The 18,746-nt window shown below is 40.9% G+C and overlaps 1 protein-coding gene across 1 annotated transcript in view; it reads left to right on the forward strand.

Annotated features, from left to right (window-relative positions):
- Positions 1-18,746, forward strand: part of lamb4 (laminin, beta 4) — a 39,009-nt gene that overhangs the window by 2,936 nt on the left and 17,327 nt on the right. Inside the window, exons 4-16 of the mRNA XM_049574932.1 lie at positions 9,741-9,878; positions 10,687-10,862; positions 12,996-13,131; positions 13,353-13,426; positions 13,581-13,769; positions 14,044-14,107; positions 14,241-14,455; positions 15,553-15,673; positions 15,803-15,991; positions 16,262-16,417; positions 16,602-16,705; positions 17,313-17,392; positions 18,385-18,676. Coding sequence (XP_049430889.1) covers positions 9,741-9,878; positions 10,687-10,862; positions 12,996-13,131; positions 13,353-13,426; positions 13,581-13,769; positions 14,044-14,107; positions 14,241-14,455; positions 15,553-15,673; positions 15,803-15,991; positions 16,262-16,417; positions 16,602-16,705; positions 17,313-17,392; positions 18,385-18,676 — 1,934 coding nt within the window. The remainder of the gene's footprint in view (positions 1-9,740; positions 9,879-10,686; positions 10,863-12,995; positions 13,132-13,352; positions 13,427-13,580; positions 13,770-14,043; positions 14,108-14,240; positions 14,456-15,552; positions 15,674-15,802; positions 15,992-16,261; positions 16,418-16,601; positions 16,706-17,312; positions 17,393-18,384; positions 18,677-18,746) is intronic.

Here is an 18,746-nt window from a genome sequence, read left to right on the forward strand (position 1 = left end):
ACAGCGGTTGGCATTGTCGCCTCACAGCAAGAACGTTTCTAGTTCAAACCAGGGGTGGGGACCCTTCGGTGCAGAGTTTGTATGTTCTCCCCGTGTCAGTGTGGTTTTCTCTGGGTACTCTTGCTTCCTCCCACAGTCCAAAGACATGCAGGTTAATTGGTGACTCTAAGAAATTGCCCATAGGTGTGAATGTGAGCATGAATGGTTGTCTGTCTCCATGTGTCAGCCTTGCGATGGTCTGGCGTCCTGTTCAGGGTGTACCCCGCCTCTCACCCGGCGTCAGCTGGGATAGGCTATCAACATGTTCCCATTTTCAAAATAATTTCTAAAGAGAAACTTGTGTCCTTGGAGGTTAAAGTTTTATTAGTGATGAGTGGATGTGTGGTATTTATCAGACTATTGTATTATTTTGAAATGTGAATGGATTTTGTGCTGGATGATTAGCTGACTTACATTCTTGAAGTGGAATAGATCATCGTTTTAAATAGGTTAATTTCTGCTTATTTGTACATGCCAAACTCTCTTAAAGTCATAACACATGAAGAACTCATGCATGTAGGTGGCATTACTGCACATTAAACCACACCCTAATACTATCACTTGTGTTACCCTTTAATTTGATTCGTCCTGTGTTAAAACATTTAAATTATGAAGCACAATTTCCAAATGTCCCAGCTGTTTTTGTGTCAAAACTTGTGTGAGAAATGTGTGATCCAAACCTCTGGGCCGTTTTCAGTCAAGGGGGTGATCAGTGCCTCTGTTCATTTGGATCATCGGAGAAAGCTTTTGCAGTCAGCCTAAGGCTTTGACATACTTTCTGCACTGAGCATCCGCAGGCAGCTGCAGTCATGCACACGCAGTTCTATTTGTACTACAATTGATGGTCCGCGTCAGACCCAGCTGGAGGTGAGCTGCCGACGTTAAGTGAAGCTGACTCTAAATGAGGCCGCTGGGTCTGGACTGAATGTTTGTCAAATATTCAACTTAAAACTAAGTTAACCGTGGTGGTGAGGCGGCTGCAGGCAGCAGTGTTTTGGAGTGGACTAAACTGTGGAGCAAGAGATGTGAGCTTACATTCTTGCTATGCCTACAGTCTACACAGTCACAAAAAGTAGGGTTAGCTAGCTAGCTACTGAAGATATAGCCTACTGAATGTATACACATGCTGCTTTTGCTTTTTAGTGATGAAGGTTGTTTGACTTCACCCAGAGATCCCTGCCCGTCCAGGGGCAGAGGTCCGGGTGCTGAGTGAAGCCAAACACCGCTCATCTGCACACACTGCGATGCCACACAGCTGGTTCAGTATCAGCAAAGTTTCCCTTTATATTCATTGTCTTGTGTGGCGATCAGCAGTGATGTGGTGGTTCACTTTTACACTGTGATCTGTAGCCTATAGTTCGGCTTTAGCTTCTAACTATCTTTGTCTTTTTAACCTGTTGTTGCGGCTGAGTCAGTTTGACATCCTGGATATATCCTTCAAACACAGACTGTAGACCCCTCTGTCTGCTTCTCTCTGGAATCACTGGTTCAGTTTTCCAAATATGATAATATTTCTTCAGGGAGTGCTGTTAGTTACAGTGTGGGTTCCATGCTTGCTCTAACAAAGGGGCGGGGCTTAGCAAAAGGTCAGTTGCTGTGAGCTGTAAATTCACCACTTCAAGGAGAAGGAAAGAGAAAAGGGAATGTTGTCTTGGAGCCGTAAAGTGACTTCTCTGCGCCTCTGCATCACATCTGTCTGTCAGCTGTTTGTGCCAAAGAGTAGTGTGAAAGTCAAAAGTGCTCACTCCGAAATACACAGCACAGGAGACAGACTTGACAAAAAACAAACAACAAAAACAACTGCTCGACCTGACGCAATCTTAGTCAACTGAGGGGTCTCTGACTGACAATTTGAATCTCTAACTTTTGAGGGGTCAGCCTTACATGGCAGCACAGATGGTGCACAAATGTACCCACAGTGGCCAGTTTGGTATTTTGACCTTTACGTGCCTTTACAAAACCTCTCTAATTTTGTTCTGCTTCACTTTTTAGCATCTGTCTATGCACAAGTTATATTCAGATGTCATGACAGTGTTAGTGTGTGAAAGGTTTTGAGCTGCAAGTGCATAACTCCAAAGACATATTCATTTGTAAGGTCTAAAGTTTTGTTATGCAGAGATGAAATCTTTCATACATTTTGTCTTACTTCGTTGTTGAACCAGTAACATCTGTGTCAATGCTGGCACCTCTCTATCAAATATCACAAATGTTACCTTTATTATGATATCAAGTTTGCTAGTGATGTTTGCAGAGATAAACTCATTTCATTTCATTTTGGGCATGTCATTTTCAAGCAGGGGCCTGAGCCAGAGCCCCAGTTTTAAACACGATAGCTACATTCCAGTCTGTACCAACATTTACATGAATAGACACAAGCTGCAGAAAGATAGAGCCACCCATCTTTATGACATACTACATCATTATTGTACATTTACAGAGTGAATGACTTTGGTCTCTCTAGTCAGAAATAAAATATTTTGGTGGTGCTGGTGTGGAGAAACACTGTTCATGTCACATTAAAGGTAGAGAGCAGAACAACAGAGCAGAAAGGGGCTGGAAAAGCTGTGAAAAGGGAGTAAAATAATACTTGCATGTGTTCTGAAGCTCAAGTGATTCAAAACCAACACCTTCTAGTACATAACCCTCAAATATGCAGTTAAAGACAACCCTGGAGGAGATGACGCTGCCTGTCTTCATTACAGAGCTAAACTCTCCACACCTTTATGTCTCACACATCTCAAAACTGCACATTACAAACTACACCTAACTGTTTTAAGTCTGTTGATCGTTCACACTGTTTGGAAGGAAGACAACTGTCTTGTTATTTCTCAATGTATTTCAGCACAGAACCTTAAATGGTCATGGGTGAGGTTCTAAGGGTCCTTTAGGACACTTCATGATCCTGTAAAATTCACCTAAAATGCATTTCCAAGGTATACTCAAAGTAAAATGAAAGCTGTTCTTGCTTCATGTAGTACATCTACATGCATCGTCTCATTTGAAAGATAACACTGAAGATTTTTCCCCAACAGTCAGAATCACTGTAAGTTCTTCTGTCATTGATATCTGTAAGTTTCAGCACACTGAAATGAAAGGTTTTATATCTTTGCCTGAATATTTTCATGAAAAAAGATGCTGCAGATTTCGTATTTAATGCTATTAAACTTCTGGAGTAAAGCCCGGGCCAGAAACTGTGGAGTATGCGCAGTGTGAGTGCCTCGGCCAGTTTGGGTCTAATTGACTGCATACATGCAGGAGTAAAATGACTCTCAGTCACATTATTTGGGTGTGTTAGTGTTTGATTCAGTATGATTTCAGTTGGACTAACAAGTTTCCATGTGTTTTAAAAGTCAGGTTTTAGTCGGACTAACACAATAGATCTATTTTCTCTCATGTCATGTAAACATACTGATTGAGTACAAGACATTGTAGGCCCATTATCAATGCCTTTAGACCTCAGAAATATCAGTGATGCACGTCTCTTCAGCTCAGGCCCTGGTTGGCTATAGAGTGTGCCAGTAAACCCGGAACTCCGTTAGCGCTTTTAGCACTTCCGGTTCTCTCGTCTAAAAGTCAATACGTTTTTTGAATGGGTAAAATGGTAAAATGCCTCAAGTAAGGTCTGTTGTTAACAAAAGCTTAAGCGAGTTTCAGGTTTTGTTCTACGACATAAAACAAGTCAGTAAATACCCTACTTGTGAATTTTGAAGCTTTTACGTGTCATAAAAAAGGCGGTTGCTAACAAGTTGCTCAATACGACTACAAACCCTGTAGGACATTAAATGTCATCACCCCCAGACAGGCGAGAGTGCTGGCAGTCCGCCATTACAGCTTCTTATTTAGCTGAAACAGTCTGATTTCCCCATTATACAATGTTTTTAAAATAAAGTGGCCGAAATCAGTTGAAAGCTTAGTGGCGGTGACGTCAAGAGTCATGCGACCGTGGAGTAGTCATGTAGTCCGTTAAAGCCTAACGTTAGCTTTTTACTTCTGGCGATCGCATTTAAGCTTCAAATGCGGAATGAAAGGTGTTCATATGTGAAGATTATCTCGCTGAACAAAACCTGTAAGTATCATAAACTTGTGTTAGCCACAGAGCTTATTTTCTGACATAATCCAAAACGCAATGCAAAAATCACATTCACTTTCTCTTCCGGGAACCAGCACAATGCTAAACTTCCAGGTTTTGACGTCAGCCCTGGCACACTCTATGGAGGCCATAGCAACAGCCTTGGAAGGCTCCTATTGGCTCAAATGAGGTGTCAATCAAAAGGCCAGGAGTCTACCTCCATCATGGCTGCCCGCAGTCTGGTTTGTTGATATGCAAACAGGAGAAATTATGGATCACATGTGAAGGAATATGATTTTTTGGAACGATACAACAGCAGTTTGTGGATGATATCCATGGATGTAATAATGTGTTTGGACACTTATTTCACTGGATTTAGATCGTCTGGACCTCGTCTGGAAAATATGGATGTGTGAATTGTGATAAGGCTTCATAGGTTTATAACTGTTTATTTGTGTGTTTTTGTCTGACAGAAGCTTCTATTGAGACTGTTGTGGTGCTTATCTCTTGAAGTGGTCAGCATTGTTGGTACCACAGGGGGCATAGTTTTCTGAAAGATAGTTCATATGATGAAACCACATAAAGCAGCTGTCTTACATATCAGTCATCAAAAATCACCTTGTGAGGTCCTGCGGGCTGGCCGCTGGGTTACTATTAAGAGACTCATGAGATTCCTGTAAAATTGCTTTCAGATCAGCTCACTGATAACATTTATTCTTTGGTAGATGTTAGAGATAACTTCAAAGATTGAACATTTATTCTGAGGTAGATGTTAGAGATCAGGTCTAGCTCTGAGGTGTAGTGAACTATCTCTAGTAACACAGTCTGACAGTATGTGTGTCATGTTTGCATTGTGAGAGTAGGAGGAGTCGTCATCATGGAACAATGACTTCAGATTTACAGTAGATGAGTGTGTTGAAGTAGGACAGCATGTGAGGATATTTCTATATGTAATGCAATAGATATTTATGAATGACTCCCCTGATTTAACACGATAAATCCAAATCTGATAATGTAACACATGTTAAAAATGACGGTGTCCACAGTTTGAATAAAGGTTAACACACACTCATAATATTTTCCGCTTGTAAAAAACTGAACAGTGCATTAACTCCATGTTTTCATTTGCCCAGATGATGAATTGTCAGCATCTGAGCAGTGTGTACTTTATAGTTAGTATAACGTGTGTGCTTCAGTCAGAGGTTTACCAACGATAAGAGCAGCAGATATTCATCTCTGCTATTAATGTTAACGGATCTGTTTTTCAAACTTCTCACCTGAAATGCAGGTGCAGATTGTACTCAGAGCTCAGAAACAGAAACACACTGAAGTTCAGTAAATCCCCACAATTACTGCTGAGGCCCAAACATTCCCGTTAAAGTTCATCAGTCCCTTCAGGGTTCACAGTTTACTGCTGTGGTGGTGGGAAGGAGATACTATTTTATGTCCTGGTCCACGAATAGCTTGTGTCAGACTCATTATATATCTGGAATATATCTATACATATACATTTACAAGAATGAATCATGTAAACATAATATCACATTTTTTTTCTCTGCACCCTTACACACGTCGTCCACTGATGCATCACACACCACTGATTTCTACACTCACACTCCTATAAATATAATTGAGACTAGTGCCACCACCATGCTCCTGTGTATGGGTGTGATGTGTTGTTTCTAAAAAATAAAAAATAAAAAACAAGGTATGGAAGAAAAGTAACACCACTCACTTACTAGTTTTACAACTTATTTTTTCACAAAACAAGTCTTATTTTCTTTTAATTATGCCCAGTTCCTCTTCAGCTGTAGCACCAGCAATCCCGCGAGACTTGTAGTTGCAGACACACTTCATTTGTAGCTTACCTTTCAAACCACGCCCACCACTAGTACAAAGACAAACCCACCAACCTGATGGTTATCTGAACCCTGCTACAATGCTACACTGTAGTCAGTAAATGAGAGCAAATGCAGCAATAATCCACTTTAAAATTCATTCAATACATGCATGAAGACGTGATTAACTTTATAAGTAACGAGACCTAGCCTTTCCATTACCTTACCCTAACCCTGACCACCTCTCTTTTAACGTAAGACTTCATAGCTAGCTAATTGCCACCTTAGCGTTAGCATAAGTAATGACGTTTATCCTTCTCATTACCTTTGTGCGAACCTTAATCATTATAATTAATGAAATGAAATGAAATAATTAATTAATTATAATTATTATTATAATTCATTGCTAATGTTAGCTAATCTCTAATTTAGCATTAGCATAAGTAACGAAATACCCTTCCTATTACCCTTACTTTAACCTTAATTATGCATCTTTTAATGTAATATCCCCTAGCTAGCTAATCCCTAATTTATCAGTAGCATAAGTAACGAGATGTAGCTTTCCATTTCCCCATACCCTAAGTTAAACCACCTCTCTTTTAACGTAACACTTAATAGCTAACGTTAGTTAATCCCTAATTTAGCAGTTTTTTTTGTTAGATGACTCTGCTGAATTTCTTTAAGAAAAAAACGAGGCAAGAAGAAAAGCGTAGTTCTAATACGTGTCCTACTACACACGAACATGATGAGATACGCTAATGTAATGCACCCGTCTATTATCTATTACCTGTTTCTGTATGAAATTGCATGAAAAAAGGATTTCGTTGTGTGGATTTTCTAATTTTTCCTTGGGGGAAACCCCCCGAAACCCCCTTTCTTTTTGTCACAGCAGGACATATTCCTGCACTTTTTTAAGCAGATGATCAATACTGCCATCAGATTGATGAAACTGACCTTGATCTGTGCCGTAAAACAAATATTGAGCGTGGGGCTTAGGCCTATATGAATATGTAAACGCAACTAATGAGATGTACCCTTCCTATTACCCTTACCCTAACCTTAACCACCTCTCTTTTAATGCAATACTTGATAGCTAGCGAACTGCTAAGTTAGCATTAGCATAAATAATGAGCTGCAACCTTCCCAGTAGTGTTCGTCAACGAAAAGTATGACTAAATATCGTCGTCAACGAACCTTTATCACGTGACGAAAACAAGACGAGACGCAATGTAAATGGTGGTCATGTGACGATAACTATAATTAAATATATAATGCAATATTGTTGATGAATAAAAACGAGACTAAATGTGGTTTACAAAATAAAACCTCTGCTAAAATGTCTCTTCATTTTCGCTGACCAAAACGAGACGAGACGAAATAACATTACAATGTTTAGTCGCGTTGTTATTATTATTTTGCAGTATTTCTGTTTCCTAGGCTGTGCGTCGCACTGCGCAGACGGATTACAGCTGTGACGATATTAGGGCTGTCAAAATTGCTCAAAAATGACGTTCGAATATTCCTTCTAAAAATAACTCATAGGTTCGAACCATTCGAATATTTTTTTTTCCCGCATTATTTCCACAAGAGGGCAAACTAATGCAAGGAAACATACTTGTATATGTATTAATACAAGGAAACATAACTACTTTTTATTTCAACATAAACATCTTTGAAAACATTTACATACCTACACATTAAAACACATAAAACAATTATCTATAACATTACGTTATAAACGACCGCGGACCTCTCGCTCGCCCCCCCTCTCTGACCCGTGGCCACACCGCCCGTGGAAGCGCTGCGAATAGCCTCAAAGCACCGGACCGTGACCGGCTCGCACCCTGCAGCGATCGTTTCGGCGTCTGGTCTATTTTCTGCGCGAGCCGTGAGCGAATGTGTCAAGCCGGGTGACGGAGACAACAGCTGGGAGCAGAACCGCTTGTCGAACAGGGTGGAGAAATACGCGTCTGATGCCAACGCCCACTCGCAAAGAGGACAGCTGCAGTGGTGTTTTTTTTTCTCCACAATCGAATATCAATTTTCACATTCAAAGGTCCATTTTTTTTTCAAATTCGAATTTAAATTCGAATTTAGAATATTGGTTGACAGCCCTAGACGATATACAGTACATCACTCGCTCTCATGTGATATTGCTTTTATACAACAGTTCAACAACAGCTTAAACAGCAATGCTGAGTAAGGAAATGTTAACAAAAGGTGATGAAATAAATTATTTAAGTATGTTATGTAGCTCTGCTAAAAAAAATTAATTAATTAGTTAATTTTTGCTCCTCTCCAGTTTGTTGAGGTCGGCTGATGTTACACAAACAGTCCTGACTTTCCTTTTCCTCGTCCTCTCCTGACAACCACTCATAATTTAATTCAAATGTAATTTGGGGGAAAATATCCATCTTCTTGGTGTAACGCTAGTGTCAGTTTGCGTCAATGTAGCGAGTGTGACAGTTGGTTAATTAACGGCTGTATTTATATTTATTACACGGCTCTATTAAATGCTGTATTCTGATTGGTCAGTCGCAGCATTCAGAGGTCTGATAATACTGTGTAATGACCGTTGCTATGTAGCCCAGCGTTGCTAGGGACGCTGCCCTGACAAGGAGATTCAGCCGTTGCCGGCAGGGCAGGGTGCGCGTCAGGGTTCTATTCCCCTGTCGGGAGTTATTTTCCCAGTATTCCCCGGCTCATTATACATTATCCCTTACTTATAACACCTGTGAGTGGAGTGATTTTACTGTTACAAGTCCCAGTGATGTTATACTCTATATCAGCACTCACGCAATGCCTCTCATCCAATCAAATTACTCGGTCCGAACTAACCGTTATATAAATAAATATATATTTAGCTCTAACTAGGAGCTAATTTAGAAAAGAAAGTTTTGGTTTGGTTATATTATACTAGGTAGACCTACTTATACTATATTGACTGGGTATAATAGAATTGCATTACTAAAAAGAGACTAAAATACAATTTTCATTGACTAAAACTAGACTAAAATGTCATCAGTTTTCATCGACTAAAACGAGACGAAAATAGTCCTGGATTATTCTGACTAAAATAAGACTAAAATGCTCAGACTGTTAGTTGACTGAAACTTGACTAGACAAAAAAAGAGTATTAACGTGACTAAAACTAATAAAAACTAAAATGACAGTTTGACACAAAGACTAGACTAAAATTAAAATTAAAACAGGCCGCCAAAAACAACACTACTTCCCAGTACCCTTATTCTAACTTTAACCGCCTCTCTTTTAACAGAATACTTAATAGCTAATGTTAGCTAATCCCTAAGTTAGCATTAGCATAAGTAACAAGATGTAGCCTTCCTTTTACCTACACTCTAACCTTAACCACCTCTCTTTTAATGTAATACTTCATAGCTAGCTAATTGCTAACTTGGGCTAGGGCTGATCATGGACTGATGTGCAGGTATGGTGGGCAAGTCATGTAGCTAGAGGGCAGGTCATGCAGCTGCCCCAGCAACTTTAAAGGCAACTATGGGCATTTAAAGGGTGGGAGATATGGGGACAGGACACTTGCTCATGTGCACCAAGGAGAAACCAGGAAGGGACATGCGTGTGCACTATGTTATAAATCATGATATTTTTGTACATCAAGACTGTCTGTGTTTTCTGTAAGCCACTTTATGCGTAAATCCTCAACACAGTTTTCTGAATGAGGCCCCTGGCCTCAGATCAGCTGCCAAACAATGAATTGTACATTTTATCGCATCATTACCTGTTCAAGAACTGTTTTTGTGCTCCACTGGAGACAGTGAAAGAGCCCACCAGAAACCAAAGTCTGTCGGGGTCCACCAGAGTCCATCGGGGTCCAACAGAGTCCACTGAAGAGCAGAGCCCATCAGAATCCACCAGAGACCAGCAGCACAACATGATCTTCATCTTCTTTATAGGTGAGTTGTAAATAAAGTTTATTCTAATAAGTTCTATTCACCACCACATTTCTGTCTCATCATTTAAACCTGGCTCCTAAAAGGAAAGGAAGGAAGGAAGGAAGGAAGGAAGGAGAAGAGAAGAGAAGAGAGGAGAGGAGAAAGAGAGGAGGTAGACAGGCAGTGTATTGACCCCTGTAGGCTTTATCAGGTGGACTGATCCAGATGGACTGATCCAGGTTGTATCAGGTGCGCAGACATGGGCAGAATCAGTCTGATACCTTGGTATTAAACTTTGCCCTGTCAGCAGAGGAAGTGTCTTTAGACGTGTGATCACTTGTTGAACTCTGATAGAGGATTCTCCTACCTGTTGTCACTTGTTTTTCCTCTCAGTCTGTTCCCGAAAATTTCTTGTTCCACAAACAATACGATATGCTATTAGTCTTAATTAGACTACTAAGTATAATGACGTCTTTATCCTGGTGGAAAACATGTCTTAGCTGTGACAGCTGAACGTATATGTTCTTTTTTAAAGGAAGATCCTGCAGCCTGTCTGACACTATCACAGTATAGACTCTCTTATTTAACATATACACTGCATATATTTTCTCATAGACTTGCTGTTATTGCAGCTCTTAGTTGAAGCTCTCTGTCTCCACTGAATAAAGTATTCAAGCCACAGATTCATAGATGTTTTTTTATTTCTTATTATTTCATCAGTTAGAAATATTCTTCATGTCTGTTGAAACAATTTAAACACGTTACGTTAAAATTCACGCAGACAGATTTAAGATCTCTATCAGAATTTAAACCAGCCGTCCCTCTGCAGTTTTTCTTCCAGCAGCTCAGCTCCAGGACCCCCAGGACCCCCAGGACCAGTGTCCTGGTGGCTCCTGCAACCCGCAGCTTGGTGACCTGATGGTGGGTCGAGCAGCTCAGCTGTCAGCTTCATCCACCTGCGGTCTGGACGGACCACAGAACTACTGTATCATCGGATACCTGGAGGTCAGAGTCTATAGGCGGGTGGAGGGGGTGTTGTATGACGAGCTGAGGGTATATAAAGGTCTATAAGTTCAGCTGAACTCTGTTCTCTCGCTCCATCTTTTCTTCCTCTGGTTTCTTTGTGTTCTCTGGCTGATTGATGTGTTTCTGGCTCGTACTCAGACTTTCATACTGAAACATGTTCTGATCTGTCACTTTATTATCTGACGCTGTTCTTCCCACCCCGAGGAATCTTTTCTATTCATTACTGCATTTTTCCTTCTTTCTTTTCCCTGCTCCTCCAGTCCTCCTCTGTCATCTCCTCATTCTGTTTAACCTTTATTCCTTCACAGAAAGTTTTTTTTTAGAACTGCTATTCACTGTTCTGTTCTCAACTCTTCTTTTCTGGTCTTCACTGTTCTTTATTGTTCTCTCTTTTCTTTACATTTCTGTTCTTTATGGTTCTTTTCTCTTCTTTACTGTTTTTTTAATTGTTGTTTTATGTTCTTTGCTTTTCTGTTTTTTTATTGTACTTTTCTGTTCATTGCTTTTCTTTATTGTTCTGTACTCTTAACTCTGTGCCATCAGATGAGATGACTGCGCATCCTCCTCTGTTTTCTGCTAAAATGTGACTTCTATTCTCTACACTGAAAAAAATAAAAAATAAAAATATTCCTTACATGACAGGACAATACAAATAAAGAAATTTTACACTAAATATAATAAATGCAAGAAATATATATGCACTGTAAAAGAAATTCCTTAAATATTCTCTACACTGGAGAAAAAAAATAAATGAAAATATTGTCTACATATAACAAAACATTCTTTACAATGTAAAAAAAAAATTCTCTGCACTGTTTAAGAAATAATAAAATATTCTATGCACTGGTAAATTCATAAAGATAAAAATATTCATTACACTGTAAAATATATAAAAATAAATAAATATTCTCTACACTGTAAAATTCATAAAAACAAAAATATTCACTACACTGTATAAATAACAAAAAATACTAATAATATAATGCAATAATAATATTGTAATAATAATATAATAATAATGCACTGAGAGAAAATAAATGTTAATATTGTCTACACATAACAAAATATTTTCTACAATGTAAAAAAAATCTCTGCACTGTAAAATTTATAAAAAATAAAAAATAGTCTCCTCACTGTAAAATTTATAAAAATAAAAAATATTCTCTACACTGTAAAATTCATAAAAAAATAAAAATATTCTCTACACTGTATAAATAACTAACAAAATAACAAAATATTTTCTACAATGTAAAAAAAAATCTTTACTGTAATATTTATGAAAAAATATTCTCTACAGTGTAAAATTTCTAAAAAAATAAAAAATATTATCCACACTGTAAAATTCATAAAAAAATAAAAATATTCTCTACACTGTATAAATAACTAAATATTCTCTGCACTGAAAGAAAATAAATTTTAATATCGTCTACACATAACAAAATATTTTCTACAATGTAAAAAAAATTCTCTTCACTGTAATATTTATAAAAATAAAAATATTCTCTATGTTCTCCCCGTGTCAGCGTGGGTTCTCTCCGGGCACTCCGGCTTCCTCCCACAGTCCAAAGACATGCAGATTGGGGACTAGGTTAATTGGTAACTCTAAATTGTCCGTAGGTGTGAATGTGAGTGTGAATGGTTGTCTGTCTCTATGTGTCAGCCCTGCGATAGTCTGGTGACCTGTCCAGGGTGTACCCTGCCTCTCACCCGATGTAGCTGGAAAAAGTAAATAAATAAATTCTCTCTACAAAAAAATAAACTATTCTCAACACTGTAGAATTCTTATTCAGTCTTATCTTCACCACCTACAGCATTTATTGTGTTGTCACAATTCTTGTTGTTCACACATCAGCTCAACATAATTAAGAGTGAGTGTTAAGAGCTGACAGAGTCAATCAGATCACTGATCAATAATTAATGAAGTGAAAGCTGATAGTAGGAAATTGTTCAAAACACATTAACTTGTATTGAAACGGGACAAAAAGTCAGAGGCTGCTAAAGAAAACGTGACCTCCTGATTAACAGCAGACTGACAGTTTCAGATATTGATTGTATGACATATTGATGATGGTGATTATTGATCAGTATCTTTAATGTGTCTTCATCCATCAGGAGGAACAGAAGTGTTTCACATGTGACTCTCGGCTGCCGTACAATCGCTATAACAACCCCAACAGCCACCGCATCGAGAACGTCATCACAACCTTTGACCCTGAGAGAAAAATGAAGTGGTGGCAGTCTGAGAACGGTCAGTCTGAAACATGGTAGAGGTTAAAACTGTCCAGTCACAGAGCATTGCAGTGATCCAGACAATAGGAAATTAAGGCGTTTGTGACAATTTACAGGTCATTAAATGAGAGGATCGGTTTAGGTTTGGCAACCTTTCTCGGTTTGAATATATAATAAATATATTAATTACATTTTGTATTTCATCTTTGTAACTCTGCATTCCTCATGTGTCGACTGCAGGGGTTCATCGGGTCAGCATCAGGCTGGATCTGGAGACCGTGTTCCAGTTCAGTCATCTGGTTCTCACCTTCAAGGTAAAAGAAACACTGACTTTTATACTCGCCTGCTCAAATGAAATCTTACTGTTTGTGTTGAAACGAAACTCATCACGGGGTCATTTAACTTTTGATCCAACAAGTAAAAGAAATAATTCTCTGATGTCACTCCCTGTGCTCTGTATCTCTGTAGAGTTTCCGTCCGGCGGCCATGTTGGTGGAGCGATCAAAGGATTTCGGACGAAGCTGGAAAGTCTTTCGGTACTTTGCAGAAGATTGTTTGCTTCATTTCCCTTCAGTTTCCAATCAGCCGGCCGACAGCATCGATGATGTCGTCTGTGACAGCAGATACTCTGGATCAGATCCGTCCACTGATGGAGAGGTAACACACACACACACACACACACACACACACACACACACACACACACACACTAATACACAAACACACAAAGAGACTGTCTCAGAATATTTTTTTTCACTAAATCCTCCAACCCTAATCCAAAGATGAGTGTATCTCAGTCATAATCAAACTCAAGATCATCAATAATGAATTAGATCAGAGGTTCCCAACCTGAGGGTCAACACACCTGGAAACACTGTGTTTATAAATCTGTTTTATATTCAGAAGGTGTTTTATGCTATTTGTCCACCAGGTGGTGCTGAAAGCTCTGGATCCCATCTTTGAGATCGAAAACCCATATGCACCAAACATCCAAGGTGAGGTAATATTCACACCACAGACAACCACTCTCTGATTGGCTGTCAGCTGTGTTTTAAGACCTTATTTGTTATGAAGAAAGAACACAGAAAGAAACACATGTTTAACATGTTCTCTAACCTCCGTCCTCAGATCTGATCACCTTGACAAATATTCGTATTAACTTCACTCGTCTCTTCACGTTGGGTGACACTCTGCTGAGTCGAAAGCGCAGGAACCCTGAGGACAAATATTACTACGCGCTTTACAACATGGTGGTTCGAGGTAGCTGCTTCTGTAACGGACACGCCAGCCAGTGTACGCCCATGGATGGAGGACGAGGGGACGTCTTCACCCAGACTGGCATGGTATGGAAGTGGTTAAGAGAAGATGATACGACAAGATAAGACAAGATAACACCAGACCAGACCCGACCCGATGATGTCATCATCAGTCTGTCTGATTTAATGAGCTGAAGGAGACAATGTCCACTCACTATGAAGACAACAGATACTAGTGATGTGACATTTGCGAACGAGCCGAGTCTTTGAACCGGCTCTTTGAAGTGAACGAGTGAACCGGCTCTTTAGAGTGAACGAGCGAGTTCCTAATTCATGTTGTGTTGATGACCCCCCCTCAGTTAGAAATGAAAGGTAGGAAGCTAACCCACTGTCAGCACTTGCTTGTATTGGCAGGCTTGTTGTTTATAAAGGGCGTTGCTACGGCTACACCTAACTTTATATGTGCAGGGTCTATTCTGGGTCCACGTTACAATATCCAGATCATGTGATGCGATAAATCAGCAATGCGATTCGTCGCTGAACCCACTAACACCCACCCTCCACACACACACACACACACCAATAACCCCCCCCCCCCCCCCCAAAAACAAAACAAAAAAACGAACGAACGAACTGCATCTTTGAACCGGCTCTTCAAAGTGAATGAGAGCCAAAGAACCGGCTCTCACAAGTGAACGAGAAATCCCATCACTAACAGATACTGGTGGAATATTATCTTCAAGATAAACTCACTGATTTACCGACATTCCTTCTTTAAACACATTCAAGCATAATTTTTACGCTGATTTAAACACATCTACTGGTTGATTTTAATCTCAATGCACCTGTGAAATCTGTGACACGTTGGACCTGCAGCAGTTTGAGGTCCCTGTTTTTAATCATTAGCCCAGGTCATGGTAATTTAAAGTGCTATATCGTACACAACTGCACTTGCTTGAGTTTCTTGAAGACGTTTCACCTCTCATCCAAGAGCCGAAGCGTCTTCAAGTTTTTCAGAACAAAGGAGCCTCTTGGATGAGAGGTGAAGTCCAGTTGCCTACGAAATAGCACTTATGGAAAGGGACTGAAACTGCTTATATCAAACTGTGACTGGAACAAAACAGCCAGTCCACACCTGAGGCACCAGGTGATTTCTGCAGGTAAAGGTGTTGTCTGCTCTTCAGGTTCACGGTCGATGTGTCTGTCAGCACAATACAGCCGGAGAGAACTGTGAGAGATGTCAGGACTTTCACCACGACACTCCCTGGAGGCCTGGAGGAGAAAACACAGCGAACATCTGCAGGAGTAAAAACTGAACCATTTCTTCTTTAAAACAGACAGCATATCATTTCTCTGTTGGAAATTAGCATGAAGGCTATGATTAATTTTGTTTTTAGTTTGTAATCATGCTGTAGTGTTTCCTGTCTCTTTCAGGATGTAACTGTCACGGTCACTCGGACTCCTGCCACTTTGACCCTGCGCAGTTTGAAGCGACGGGCGGCCGAAGTGGTGGCGTGTGTGAGGACTGCCGCAATGACAGGACCGGGCCTCAGTGTGAGCGATGTCGACCTTTTCTGTATCGAGATCCACAGAGAGCAGCAGAGGACCCGCACGCCTGCATACGTATGCTTCAGCTGCTTTCATTTATTTCCTCTGATGTGTGCATGTCACAAGCACACAGTCTTTTTATATATACATATATTTTTTATCCACATTGTTCACGAGTTCCATATTGGTCCATGCACATTGTCCATATGGGTGGGTTTGCCTGAGTTGGCCCCACATGGGTCATGCTGGGGTTACCTGGGTACAAAGTGGATATGGATCCAAAATGAGCTGACTGAGCTGATGGTCAAAATCAGATTGATACACTTAGATATTCCTGTGTTTCAGCGTGTGACTGTGACCCAACCGGTTCTCAGGGAGGCGGTCTGTGTGACGGTCTGAGCGGTCAGTGCATCTGTAAAGAAAATGTGGAGGGTCAGCGCTGCGATCGATGCAAACACGGCTTCTTCAATCTGAGACAGGACGACCCCGCCGGCTGTCAGGGTGAGAAATAACATTAGTTTGACCTCTTCTGTCTTTTTATAAACAAACAGCAGTGAACCTTTATGTTAATGTTTAATGTTAAACCCTGATAACGAATATGAGATGAAGCTGCTGCTTTGACTCTTGCTATAGAAACACTGATGCTGATTCGTTCATCATATTGGTCTGATGGTTTGTGTTTCAGTGTGCCAGTGTCATGTTTTTGGAAGTGTCGGCACATGTGATCAGCAGACAGGAAGCTGTGTGTGTGACCATTTGGCAACTGGACCGCTGTGTGATCGATGTGTGGTAGGTTTTACCTTTAAGAACCAGTCTGTAAAATAAAATGTCTTTTAATGCCCTCTGGTGGCTGCTGCCGAAAACTACAAACATCTGCTGAGTGTTTCTGACTGAAACAACAGGACTTTGATTCACACTACACCTCACACACAGCACAGCTATCCCAAAGGGCTTTACTGTTTATGTTCCATGTGTCACGTTTTGCCTCTCTGTCAACCTCTCCGGCCATATCCACACTTCCTCAGAGACTATCAGTAACTGTTCCTTACCTGTCCACCAGATGCCCTCAGACCTCTTTCATCGGAGTGCCTCATTCACCTGCACAGCTGTACTAACTTCCTTCATCAGTCACTCACTACCGGCCCACTTACTTTGCTTGTTTGGGCCAATAACAGATCAATAAACCAAGGTCTATAACTGTTTTAAAATACCAGAAATACTTATTAAAATTGCTGAGGAGGTCTGAGTTTATACTGAAATATTGCTCCTAATAAAACATGAATGAACTCTGATTACATTAATGAGCAACAGGAACATTTGACAGCCTACAAGTGCAGAAAATAATGCAGTTAAAATGTGATATTTTAATATGTTTCTATCCGTGTTTTGTGGTCAGGACGGTTTCTGGGGTTTGGGAAACTCAGTGTACAGATGCTCGCCCTGTGACTGCGATATCGGAGGAGCTCACAGCACCAGGTATGTTTCCTCTTAAACAGTTCAGAGTACGCGGCCTTCTTGGAGTCTCTGGGGGGTAGTCCCTGAAAGGGTACAGACAGGGGACTCTATAGTTCTTCTGGGGACTTCGACGCTTGTGAGGGCAATGACGGAGAAATCCGCAGGGGGGTGATTGAGAGGAACAGCCTGCCTGATATGAACCTGAGTGGTGGTTTGTTTTTGGACTTCTGTGCGAGTCATGGATTCACCATAACAACCACCATGTTTGAGCATAGGGTGGTTCATAAATGTACTCGGTACCAGAACAACCTGCCGGAAAACGGTGGATTGGTCCCTCTGGGTTGGGAGAGAGTTATTGCTCCAAGAAAAGGAGTTCAAGTATCTCCGGCATCTTGTTCAAGATCTAGGGTAAAATGGAGCATGAGATGGACAGGTGGTTTGGTGTGGCATTAGCAGTGATGAAGGCGCCAGCTGCTGAGCTGGAAGGCAAAGCTCTCAATTCACTGGTCGATCCACATCCCAACCCTCACCTGTCGTCATGAGCTTTGAGTAATGACCGGAACAATGAGATTGCAGATACAAATGTCTGAAATTAGTTTTCTCCGTAGGGTGTCTGGGCTCAGCCTTAGAGATAGGGTGAGGAGCTCAGAACTCAGATCAACTTCAGATCAGGATCCTGCTGGGTGCCTCCAGTTAGAGGTTTTCCAGGCACGTCCAACTGGTGGGAGACTCAGAACACACTGGAGGGATTATGTATCTCATTTGGCCTGGGAACGCCTCAGAATCCCCCAGGTGGAGCTGGAGGACGGTGCTGGGGAGAGGGACGTCTGCAGCACTTTGCTCAGCTCGCTGCCCCCACTGTCCCTTGGATAAGTGAATGAGAAGCGATGGATGGATGAATAGAATTAAAGGACGAAGCTGTTGTTAGTCTGAACAGCCTTAGTTAACATCACAAAGGAAACTTGAATTCATGAGACCATGAAGAGTCAATACTTTACTTCCTGTCTCCTCAGGTGTTCTCCAGAGGAAGGACAGTGTCAGTGCTTACCCAACATGGTGGGTCGGCGCTGCTCTGACCCTGCTCCTGGGTACTTCCTGCCTCCATTGGACTACTTCCTGTATGAGGCAGAGCTCGCTGCTCCACTGCATGGAGTTGGCTCTCCTCCACCCCCTCCTCCGCCTCCTCCACCTCCTCCACCGCCGCCTCCTCCTCCTGCTCCTACTCCTCCTGCTCCTACTCCTCCTGCTCCTACTCCTCCTGCTTCTACTCCTCCTGCTTTGACTCCTCCTCCGTCTTCTTCTCTGGTATGTAACGATGAGTGTAAATGACGATCAGAGATTAGTGACAGTGTCAGTGTGTATTTTACCTGCAGTA

Source organism: Epinephelus fuscoguttatus, linkage group LG4 (genome assembly GCF_011397635.1).
Source record: "Epinephelus fuscoguttatus linkage group LG4, E.fuscoguttatus.final_Chr_v1".
NCBI lineage: Eukaryota > Metazoa > Chordata > Actinopteri > Perciformes > Serranidae > Epinephelus > Epinephelus fuscoguttatus.